At 36.2% G+C, this 12469-nt stretch overlaps 1 protein-coding gene across 1 annotated transcript; it reads left to right on the top strand.

The window, feature by feature from the left end:
- The first annotated feature begins 2839 nt into the window (after positions 1-2839).
- LOC306850953 (pre-rRNA-processing protein TSR1 homolog) lies at positions 2840-12223 on the top strand. The gene is made up of 15 exons (XM_079386934.1): positions 2840-3017; positions 3461-3564; positions 3656-3884; positions 4848-4982; positions 5100-5548; positions 6179-6329; positions 7115-7299; positions 8278-8507; positions 9660-9819; positions 9946-10056; positions 10232-10364; positions 10555-10671; positions 10773-10913; positions 11000-11074; positions 11857-12223. Exons 1-15 carry the CDS (start codon positions 2900-2902, stop codon positions 12033-12035), a joined length of 2517 nt encoding a protein of 838 aa, XP_079243060.1. The 5' UTR covers positions 2840-2899; the 3' UTR covers positions 12036-12223.
- Positions 12224-12469: the final 246 nt, after the last annotated feature.

Below are 12469 nucleotides of genomic sequence, written 5' to 3'. Positions count from 1 at the left end.
GGAATCGTTTTTTTGAACTGAATCTTTTTAATATACTCGCTGGAGCCGGTTGGTAAAAAAGCGCTCGAGAATCCAGCCAGAGTGTGAATTGTTATACTAAAGTTTCATTTTTTATTTATTCCGTAAAAGCAGCCACAAATACAAAGTTTTGGAGGATTATAATAGTACATATTCTTACATGCAGTACGTTTTAATAGTGTTTTCAAGCAACGTTAAAGTAGACACGCACATGAACAAAATTCGCTTATCTTTATACATTATGTAATTATGTAATAAATACAAAGCAAACTGATAAACAGTGGTATTTTACAAAAAAATGTAGGCTATTTTACAACAAAATCGTAATGGCGCGCGACTCAAATGACTCGATGAATCGGAATTTTTGAACCGGTTCATAAAGCGAACCGATTCGCTAAAAAGAATTGGACCAATGCCGCCCTCCTCCTCTCGTCCTGGTTCCTGGAACGCCAGTTCCGCCCTCCAAATGTGGGAAACTCCCACCGGCCCCTAGAGACAGAGCATTAACCCCCCTATAATAAACAGCTATTCACATAAATATGTCCTTTATCAATATTTAAGACTTGCTGGGGCTGCCAAAATCTATGAGGAAAGCCAAAGCTCTGTAATGGATTTAGATTCTTATTTTTTTAAGAAGTATTAAGATATCCCACCCTAATCCATTGTAATTTTAATTGCAGCAGTTCTGTAGAGGTAAACACAGATCAAATCAGAGGAAAATGTAATGAAACGTGCTTCCTTGAAAATAAGTGGCTGCAGTATACACCAATGCATTTTCAGCACTATGACTATATTTGTAGGAATTTCTTGAGTAATACGTTTTTTTAAAAGTATATCACATGAAGTTATCAGTTTAACATATGGGAGTATCTTGAAAATATATTTTGGAGATTTACCAATTATGATGATCATGATACTCCCATGTGCTAAACTAACAAATGTCTTACAAATCATATGATGCTCAAAACATCCCTAAAAGATCCTGATGATTTTTTCTTTGTCTGAAGTATGAAGTTTGAAAACCCACCAGCACGCACGCAGATGGAGTTGAAGATAACTAGGACAAGCAGAGCAGAAGTCATAAAAATCAAATGAAACTGATTACAGCTCGCCTCTGTTGTAAGCATACAATAATCCCAGCCTTATGCACTACACATTTCACCACAGTGTAAACCTAAAAATGTAAAGAGCTGTAGGTTTTCTGGACATTGCTTAATCTTGGTTATCATCATTGTTATGGATCATTAAGAGGTTAAAGCTGATCCCTGGGCAAAATTATTACAGTGATGTCAACAAGCCTGCAAGCAACCAATTGGTAAACAGAGCAGAGAACTAGCGCTCTGGGTTGGTTCTGGAGCAGCAGTGTCTCCCAGCCAATGAGAACGCAGGATGCTGTCACTGTATCCAGGCAAACAGAGACTTATGGAGCCTGTTTTATGAATGGGATTTAAAGAGCCATGCTTCATCCTGTTGATGTCATTATAGTGATTTAACATAAAACAACAAAGAAATTCACTAGAGACTAAATGACCAATTTGACTTAAAATGGCTATATACTTTGAATGAACTCTTGGTGTTTATCAAATGTTTAGATAGTTTTTTTTTGTGCTGAGAGTGATTTATGATTTCCTCTATGGCTAATCTATTTATAAAACAGGCTATGACTTTATAATGACACAATTATTTGTTTTCTTGTTTTATTTTATGATGTTATAAAACAATACAACCCACAAGCATGATTCAGAACCCATGCTGAAATTAAACTGTTCAATAAAAGATAAGAAACAAAAAACACATGAAAGCTATGTCCCGCATAGATGGTATAACGAGAAATTAATGTGTGCTTTATACCTCCCAGGATTTCCTGAGAAAAAGAAGAAGAGAATGTACATGTACTGTAAAATCCATCTCACTGCCTTTTTTTAAAATTTATATTTACAGGGTTTTGAGCCTTTTATTTATAGGTCAATGGAACAAGAAAAAAGAGAGAAAATGATCGGGATATAATGCTCGATTCAGACAGCTTGCAGATATATTTAATGCTGTAAATAATGTGTGTGCATCTATGTTTGTGTATTAAGAAACAAAAAGCTACATAGCCAAAGTATTTTAAGTAGTGTCAAACGATTAATCGTGATTAATCGCATCCAAAATAAAAGTTTGTTTACATTATGCATGTATGCGTACTGTGTATATTTATTATGTATATATAAATACACACACATATAGTATATATTTTGAAAATATTTGCATGTTTATACATTTAAATATTCACATTCTTATATTTTATATTATATATAAATATATTTCACATAAACATAACATTTTTCTTAAATATATACATGCATGTGTTTGTATTTATATATACACATAGTAAACTATACACACATATATTATGTAAACTAAACTTATATTATGATGCGATTAATCGCTATTAATTGTTTGACAGCACTAATTTTAAGATTTAAAATTAATAAAAAGTATACATTAAAATCAGAAGGAGAAATACTATCATGATGCTTACTAACAATTGTCATTAAATACCTTACAGGTACTTAATAATATTAACAGTAATGTTTTCCCCCACATTATTGCATTGTTATAAAAATAACTTAATAATGCTACAAATCTGACTAGTCCTAAAAATAACCTTTATCTCCTTTTAGCTAAATTTTGGAAGTAGAAATGTTAATTGACAGTTTTGATGTCATAAGGTTCACTATAGGTTTTGGTAAATGAGATTAATAGCTGCTGTGAGGACGGTGCAGCTGAACAGTAGGTGGCACGCGCGCACTTTCTTACTCAGTGACGACTCTGCAGAAGGAAAGCCGGGCGCGTGGATATGACGCCATTAAAGTTTACATGTGCTGCATGACAGAAAATGGCTGCGGGAGGCGAGCAGCAGCAGGCGCACAGAGCTGGAGCTTATAAACAGAAAAACAAACAGCACAAGCATGGAAAACACCGAACTAAAGGCGAGATCGGGCGGGAAAACAAGGGTATGTGTGATGAGTTTATAAAAAAAATACACACGCGGTAACCGTCTCGTGGGCAGTGCCTGTCTGACTGGACACGTGTTTAAAGACCCGAGACGTGAAAAATTAAGAGTTTTTCTGTGCATACAGTTTATACGTTTAACTTAAGTCCTGCTGACAAAAGCTAGCCTAGGATGCTTCATGGTCTTAATTTATTTAAGCTGGTCTCAGCTTGAATAGCTCAAAAGCGGCCAAAGCCTCACTAAAACCAACCTGACCAGGCTGAGAGGCCAACAAACCAGCTTAGTCTGGGTTAAGATTTTTTTTTTGCACTATTGGCTATAAACGGTTCTCACTATTATAAAAAAAATCTGATTCATTTTGTGTCATAAACATAAATAGCATAAATATTTGTGTATATTTGATAAGTGTAAGGCAATAAACGTGACTCTATATATCCTAAATAGGTAGAGTTGCTGCCATGGCTCTCACCAAGAAACAGAGAAGAGAGATAAGGAAGATGGACCGTAGAAACAAAGCCAACCAGCTGCGACGCAACAAAAAAGACTTGGTAAAGTAAACAACACAGTCTTCTACAGGGATTACAGACTGGAGATTAGCTGAATAACTCATCTCTTTTTGTGTATTGATGATGGTGACAGGTGCTGACAGAGAAAAGGAAGCTGGGCAGCAGGGATGGACCCCCTCATCTGGTGGCAGTCATAGCCCTTCATGCAGGAGTGGATGCTGGGACTGTCACAAAAATACTGAGAGGTGAAGGAGTTGGTGGTGTGTTGCATGAAGATCAAGGAGTCACTGGGGCCAAGGACAGTTTTGGTCTCGTTCTCCCCCGCTTTAAACAGAGATTCATTTTCTACAGGCCAGACACAGGTAAATCAGTGCTAATGATACACAGTGGAATTTCAAATGTCTGACACTATACTGCTGTTGCTCCAACAGTGATAAGTGCCACGTGTTTCTACAGAAATCATTCTAATATGCCGATTTGGTGCTCAAGAAACATTATTATTAATATCAATGTTGAGAACACTTGCGCTGCTCAATATTTTTATGGAAATCACGATTCATGATTTTTCAGGATTTTTTGAATGGGAAAAATCCATTCAAAAGCTCAGCATTTATTTAAAATAGAAATCTTTTGTAACATTATAAATGTCTTTAATGTCGCTTTTGATCAATTTAATGAAAATTTTCTTCCAAAAAGTGTAGATATTTAAGAAACATTTGTACGAATTTAACTGCATTGCGAGGTCGAAGTATACTAATTATAACAAGACATCTTTGCCCGAACTAATTTTACTAATTTTATGTAATAATAATATTGTATTTTTAGTTGATGTATGAAGTCATTAACCATTTTGTAAAATGATTTGCAAAAGTGTGCTTGTATTTAAGGATTCACTATGTATAGATATATACTATATATAATAATGCAACATTGAAATACTATATTGGTACTAAATTAGTTATCAGCTGATATTAGAGAATTTTTAATGAATATTTAATTTAATAGTTTCAGTCAATATTCTTCTAATTGTGCATGCTTGTTTCCCCTATTTTTAAATTTAGATTACCTTTGTCATCTTATTATAATTTAATAGCCCTGTTAAATGTTGTTTTTAGCTAACCTCTCTCCCTTTCTCTATATATAATTTAATTCATGTTTTATTTTAAATGAATGTTGACATAGTTGTATAGAATTAAAAAAAAAATTATTAACGTGTTATATTTTCTGTTATGTTTTTCTCTATATTACAAGTGTGGCTTAAGAAGGCACATACATTTTTGGGCTATGATTAAAAGCTGTAAAAATCTTGTTTTGTCTCATTCAAGCTGACTTGCATTCACTCCTGGATGTGGCAAAGATTGCAGACAGTTTGGTGTTTGTGTTGGAGTCGACTGAAGGTTGGGACAGCTATGGAGAATACTGCCTGTCCTGTCTCTTCGCACAGGGTTTGCCAAGTCATGGTAAGATATGTCTGGAAACGATCAGTTATACAGTTTATCAGTCATTATGCACATTTATTTAATAGAATGTCACAATTGACCAATCAGAATCAAATCTTCTTCCTCTTTGCCCTGCAGCACTGGTGTGTCAGGGAGTGGCTGATCTAGCAGTGAAGAAACGCACCGAGTCTCGGAGAGTGCTGTCCCGATTTGTAGAGTCTCATTTCCCAAATGCACGTCTCTTTCCTGTAGACAGCGAGCAGGATGCTACTCTATTGCTGAGACACCTGTCAGCACAGAAGCAGAGGAGGTTGGGCTTCCGCTCTCGCCGCTCGCACCTGCTGGCTCAGAGAGCCACATATATACCCAACACCAGCCAGAATGGGACAGGGGGCCCAGCCACAGGGTTAGGGACCCTCTGTGTGTCAGGATATATTCGAGGCTCTCCTCTGCAAGTCAACAGGCCGGTGCATATCACAGGTCATGGAGACTTTCAGCTCAGCCAGATCGATGCTCCTGCAGATCCTCTACCCATCGTGACAGCAGCTCCTCGACCGGTGAAGCCAGGACGAGACCTCGAGATGATGGTTAGGAGGCTACGATTTTGTTGTAATGGGGTTTATTGTCATTTATTTGTTCATCATTTCATAAGAGGGTTTGGAACTTCTCAATGTGCAACTTTTTATTCATTTATTCATAAATTGCAAGTTCAGCACCTTATCCTAACCAGGCTCAACAATTGAGAAAAGCAGTGATTCTTAAACCTTTTGACTACAAGGCCCACTATTGTCCACAACAATATTTGAAGCCCACAACCTCCTTAATTTGAAGGCTTAATTAATGGATAAATTAGAAGGATTAATTAGTACTGGTGTGAAGAATTAAGGATTTTAAAAAATATTTTATTCACAATTTGTAACTGACAAGGTATTTTAGAGCTTGGTTTTAGTAGAAAAATGCCTATGGCAGTTTTCCAAGTCTAGAAATAACACTTTTATAATTAATTTAAATGGTTGAGAAACACTGAATAAAATCCCTCATTGAAATCTCATTGGTCAATTACATTATGGATGCCTGTAATTTTGTGCTATCATGTAGCACTTTTACTTTAATTGTGGACTGACTACTTTCTTGATGCTGAAGTCTTCATTTGTTGTACCTAATTGATTTATCGTATGATGTTTATTGGTTTATTTGTCTTTGTACATGTCCTGCAGGATGGTGGTGATGGGGATATGAATGGGGATGTTCGGGTGTTGATGAAAGCAGACCCTGAGAAGAGGGAGAGCTTGCAGGCGGAGGCAGAAGTGGATCCCATGGATGGGGAACAAACGTGGCCCACAGAAGCAGAGCTGGAGGAGGCAGAAGGTACTGTATTACCTGTTCAAACCAGGTGTATTATTGATTGGTGTATAATTAAAACTATTGAAAACATGTTATTAATTGAAATTGGATAAATTGCAAATAAAAATGAGAAATTTTGCCTTTGTAGCTAACGGTAATAAGTTGAAGTTCAAACTTATTTTTTAGAAAATAAAAACTAAAATTTAAATAAAAATAAATGAAACATAAATAGTAATATTAAAAGTTAAAGAAAACTAAAATGATTTAAAGAACCTAAAATTAAAATAAAAGCCAAAAACATAAAAAGAAAAGCTAATTCATAATATTAATTCAACTATTATTATATATAAATTATAGTAAAATAACATTGAACACTGACTGCGTCAAATCAGGTATCAATCCGGAAGTATTTCCTTTGTAGTGTCCAGTGACTGCAATGCAATATTGCAGCATCTAGTCGAAATGATTGTGTGGCTTCATTGTTCTATATGATTTGTGTCTGCCCACATACAGGATATAAATGACTGCATTCAGAGCGAGTTCAGATCATACTTTGATAACTTCTCATCTTGTTCATGATGTGACGCATTATGCACTGTTGCAACTCCTATACAAAGACTTTTCTCCTCCAGAAACTTGATGGATTGTCAACACAATGGCAATACATCTAATTTGTGATCAGTGCAACCCACCAATAGCAGTAGGCGGCAGGAATGCATACTAGTGACCTAAATGAATAGATCTAAAAAAAATTATGGAAAATACTGATATTTTGCAAACTATTGATGTAATCAATTCATTATAATCAGAGGCCAGAAAGAAAAGGAGAGTAATGAAAGTACCAAAGGGGACATCTGACTACCAGGCCACATGGATCATTGATGATGCTGAGCAGGAGGAGGATGATAATGACTTTGAAAGCTGTGATGATGATGATGATGATGATGAAGATGGGATGATGGAAGATGAAATGGATGGTGATAATGAATCTCAGGTGGGTTTTTATTATTTGAATACAGGGCATTCACAGGTTTTTGATGTGATTTTTCCATACCATACAAATTTCCAGTTTTTTTTTTTGCTTGATAGACCCAGGTGAATTGTGTAAATCAGAAGGAAAAAAATTGTTGTTATTTGGGGCGGGGCTCAATGTTTTCCTTGTTTTTCGTCTTTAGCTGATCACATTCCTGATTGTAGGTTTCTTTTTATTCTATAAACAATGACACCTCACACCCTGGGAAGAAAGCAGGTTTTGTTTTGTATATTTGTTGCTATAGCAACCTATGAGGTGGCAGCGGAAGCGAACAATCAGGAGCGAGCTTGGCAAAAGCGGGTTAAACCCAAGTTAGAAGGATGAGATAGAGGGTGGGCACAGCGCGGGCGGAACAGTGCATACGTGACTGTGCGCTTGGTGGTGGAGAGGCACTGTTTGTTTTCTCAATGTCTGCTGCTTGGCCTTAGTGCCAGGCATCTCGACGCAACAATAGTGTTTGTAGAGGGAGTCCCGAGAGAAGCCTTCAGTCTTCCTGCTCTTTGGACAGAACTTCCTGTCGAGACTTGCGGAGGGGGCGGCCATTTATTTATACCAGCTGGGCTTGAAAGAACAAGGGGAAGCTTGACAAGTATGGAAGCTCTGGTCCATTTATTTTCTTTAATCATAATTAGCATGCGTTTGAAGTCTTGGGGCACACCAAAGGAGACTTTTCAATGCAAGATGTTAACAATAGGGAAGTGGTACTACAGATGATTACAGAGATTATTTTTATTACTGCACCTGCGATTGTTCTGCAGGTTAACCCCACAGGGGGGTTAATGCACCCCAGCGGTATGTCTTGTCCTTTTCCCCATCTCAGTCACTCGGCTGTCTGTTTAGTGGACTTCAAAGAAGTGCCGTGTTTTGTTTGGGTTTGCTAGACTCTACGTGGATGTATGTCTAGAGAAATGTTTTTACATGCTTCTCTTCCTCTCTAAGGATGCTGGGTCTGAATGCGTATCTGAAGGAGACGATGACGACGGGGAAGAAGAAGAAGAAGAGGAGGAGGAGATCAGTTCCACCGGACGCACTGGAGCCGATCAGAAGTATGATGAAGGCGTGGACGAGGCCGAGGAGGGAGAGGGGCTGAGGAGATACAGAGAGGCACGTGCCAATGAGATGTTCCCTGATGAAGTTGACACTCCCCTAGATGTCCCAGCCAAGACACGGTAAGATGCAGGACAGTTCCAGCCATGTACTTGTTTTTTCCAGCCGTGTCCATGTTTGATTACTACAGATGTTTGATTACTACAGACTACATGTTTGAAATTTTAAAAGGAAAGTTCACACGAAAATGAAATTATTTTTTTTCACTTATGATGTTCCAGCTTTTTTTTTTTTTTTTTTTGACTGTGGAACACAAAAATAACTTGTGAGATCTTTTTCATACAATGACAGGTCTTTGATGGGCAGATACTCAAATTAGCCATTACCGATAAACTTTATAATTATTTACATTAAAAACTAAAATCAGTCATTTTAAATGCTACAAATGAGTTTAGGCATCATAGTATTATAATGCTTATTATTTAACAGTGTTAAATGTAAAATTAAAAAATTCATTAGTCTATTAAAAGATTAAATGATCATTAGATAATGGCAAAGGAAATCTAAATGTTGCAAATAGTTTCAGTAAGCATGTAGGATTAGATAACCAGTATCGGTTGATATGATTAATTAAAAAAAATCTCAAATATTGGCTGATAACCAATATATTGTGCATCTCCCAACTAAGATGAAATCGCAGAAGATCTTTTTCTTTAAATGTTATCTATATAATATTTAATCTCTTACTATTCAAAAGTTTGGGGTTGGTTTTTCATGTTTTTGAAGGAAGTATTTTATGCCCACCAAGGCTGTATTTGTTTGATCAAAATATAAAACAGTAATATTGTAAAATATGAATGCAATTTAAAACAACTGTTTTCTACTTTAATATATTTTAAAATGTCATTTATTACTCTGACGGCAAAGCCGAATTTTCAGCAGCCAGCACACCAGTCTTTAGTGTCACATGATCCTTCAGAAATCATTCTGATATGCTAATTTGATGCTTAAGAAATATTTCTTATGAATCTTGTGCTGCTTAATATTTTTGTGGAAACTGTGATGAATTTTTTTCCTCAGGAAAGGTTCGGAAGTTAAAGTTCAGCATATACTTGAAGTAGAAATCTTTTTGTAAAATTATAAGTGTTTACTTTTGATCAATTTAATGCATCCTTGATGAATAAAAGTGTTAATTAAAAGTAATATTTGATGATTACTTTTGAATGGTGGTAGTAGTGTATGTATCTGCTGACTGGTCTGTTCTGTATGTTCAGGTTTCAGAAGTACAGAGGTCTGAAGAGTTTCCGTTCCTCCCCATGGGACCCTCTGGAGAATCTGCCTCCTGACTACTCGCGCATCTACCAGTTCCAGAACTTTGAGCGCATGCGCCGCCGAATACTAGCAGATGCCGCTAGTGAGCAGGAAGGAGCAATGGTTTGTATGGGGTGAAAGGGGTGTTTGGAGAGTTCTCTCGAATATCTTGATTTTGTCCCAGAAATGTTGGTGTTTCACTGTTTACCAAAGGAATTTTATTTGGAAATCCACCTTTTATTCCTGCAGGAAGGCTGGTATGTGACTCTTCATATTGTGGATGTTCCTCCCTCAGTAATGGAGAGCTTTCAAACCGGCAAACCATTAGTTCTAGTGTCCCTGCTACCACATGAACAGAAGGTACTTACAGCTTAGAGGATTTTTGAGTATTTTTAAAAGTAATTACTTATTATCAGATCAAATTTTAATGTACTAGCGATGCTTGTGGTTTGAAATACAGTAGTACTGTTCAGTTTAAAGGCATTTTATTCACAAATGATTATATTCAGTATTGAAATAATTGTCAATTTTGCAGATGTCAGTGATGCATATGTTGGTGCGGCAGCACCCGAGCAACACAGAACCAGTGAAGTCTAAAGAAGACCTGGTGTTTCAGTGCGGTTTCAGACGCTTCAGAGCTTCAGCCATCTTCTCACAGCACACTTCTGGTAATAAGAGATCATCACGCTCTTCATATTTATGTCTCTTTATAGGACTGATTTGTTTATGAATAAGTTGTCAGTCTCAAAATACGATCTTTGGGTAAACTATGCTTTTGAACAAGTTTTTTTTTTTTTGTTCAAGTCCCAATAAATGCCTTTAAATGAAGTTACAATCTGTTTTTTTTTCTGTTTTCAGCTGATAAACACAAGATGGAGCGGTTTTTGCGTTCTGATGCTCCTACAGTGATGTCTGTCTATGCCCCCATTACCTTCCCCACCGCAGGTGTTCTGGTCTTCAAACAGAGAGACAATGGTTGGGAGAATCATACAAAACATTTGAACTCAAAAAGAGAACTGCCTTCACCAGTACAGCATGTGGTCAAGTTTTTTTGTTTTGTTTTACCTTTACCACAGGTATGCAGTACCTGGTGGCCACAGGCACTCTTTTGAGCTGTGATCCTCAGCGTGTAGTGTTGAAGAGAATCGTGCTGAGCGGACACCCTTTCAAAATCAATCGGCGCTCTGCTGTGGTCCGTTACATGTTCTTCAACAGAGGTGAGAAGTTTGTCATGTCCTCTGTTTACCTTTAGATGTGTGTGTAGAGATCTAACAATGATTGAGTCTAATGTTCTCTTTTGCAGATGATATTCTGTGGTTTAAGCCAGTAGAACTACGTACAAAATGGGGACGAAGAGGACACATCAAGGAAGCATTAGGTAAGAAACAAAATGTTAATTGTGCAGAAAAATATTTAATGAACTTACCATTTTCTAGCATTTTAAATGGCAAGACAAACAGCTCAAAGATTTTAATACATATTCAACACTTTAGATCGCAAGACATTTTTGCATGATGATTTTTTAGGATTATAATCGTATTATTAAAAGCTTATGATTATTATTATTATTATTATTGTTTATTATTTGTAATCCATAATAATAATTAATAAAATAGTTGTTTAATAATAGTGAATTATCATTATTTTTTAAGTCATGTTTTTACTAATAAATACAAAATAATTTGGTGTATTTAATTAAGCTTATTATTGTTATTGTTATTATTATTATTAATGTTAATTTTATTAATTATAAATAATTGCCAAGATCAGAAATAAAAGAAATTAATCAGTTATGAATATTGGACATTTGTATGAATGCATCGATCTTGCCATGAAAATAGGGATAGATGCTTGTATGTCAATAAAAATAAACGCATAATAAATACAAAAATAATCAGTTTGTTAATTAATATTACTAAAACAATATTGGTAATTTTATTTATTTATTAATTATAGATTAAATCTGGGCAGAAAATATACAGGCTGCAGTAAAATATACAGAAAATATAAGACTTTGAATGATTGTAACAAAATGTACTAGCTGGTCTAGTTTTAAATTGGAGAGAAAAAGGAAAAAGTACATTCTTAAAAAATGTGGAATGTTATGTACCACTGACTCAAAGTATGTTCTGAGTCGCTTTTATTTGTGTGCTTTCGCAGGTACTCACGGCCACATGAAGTGTGTTTTTGACAATCAGCTGCGCTCTCAGGACACAGTGCTGATGAACCTGTATAAGAGGGTGTATCCACACTGGACCTACGACCCCTATGTCCCCGCCCCTCTGCCCTGGGTCAAGAGAGAGCCGCCACCGGCCCTCTGCGACATTGACATGGAGTAGAAGCAGCAAGTTATGAACTGAATGCAATGGAAACATAATATGTCACTTACTGCCTGTACACAGGATACTCTGGTATTGATTCTCTGTGCTCTAATTGACTATTAAATGTCTATATATCATTTCTGTGCTTGTTTTCGTGTTCTTAAAGCATTTTCCATTAAAAGGTCCCTTAGTGGCCACTAGATGGCAAACACGTATTAGTGGAAATGGGTTTCCTTCCACAGACATGAAATGTTAAATGTCTTTTTGAGGCAATCTGGGATGTTTTTAACCAATTACCATTACAAATAATGGCATTGCTTATTTACAGCCACAGGTTGACAAATCAACCGTGAAATAATTTCTCAAACACAAAAAAAAGTTGTTTAGCAGTGTTGCGGAGTAGCGCAGAACTAAATTCCTGCCTAAACCCAAAGTGAGAGCATTTTGTGATT

Source organism: Barbus barbus, assembly GCF_936440315.1.
Source record: "Barbus barbus genome assembly, chromosome: 31".
NCBI classification, from domain to species: Eukaryota; Metazoa; Chordata; class Actinopteri; order Cypriniformes; family Cyprinidae; genus Barbus; species Barbus barbus.
Note: the sequence above shows the minus strand (reverse complement) of the source record. Positions and strands in the feature narration are given on the sequence as shown.

Bases quoted from the DNA above. Each gene is read 5' to 3' on its own strand.
- LOC306850953 (XM_079386934.1), top strand. From the start codon at position 2,900: ATGGCTGCGGGAGGCGAGCAGCAGCAGGCGCACAGAGCTGGAGCTTAT. The intron at 3,565-3,655 runs GTAAAGTAAACA...TGATGGTGACAG, and splicing joins GACGCAACAAAAAAGACTTG to GTGCTGACAGAGAAAAGGAA. The intron at 11,075-11,856 runs GTAAGAAACAAA...GTGCTTTCGCAG, and splicing joins ACACATCAAGGAAGCATTAG to GTACTCACGGCCACATGAAG.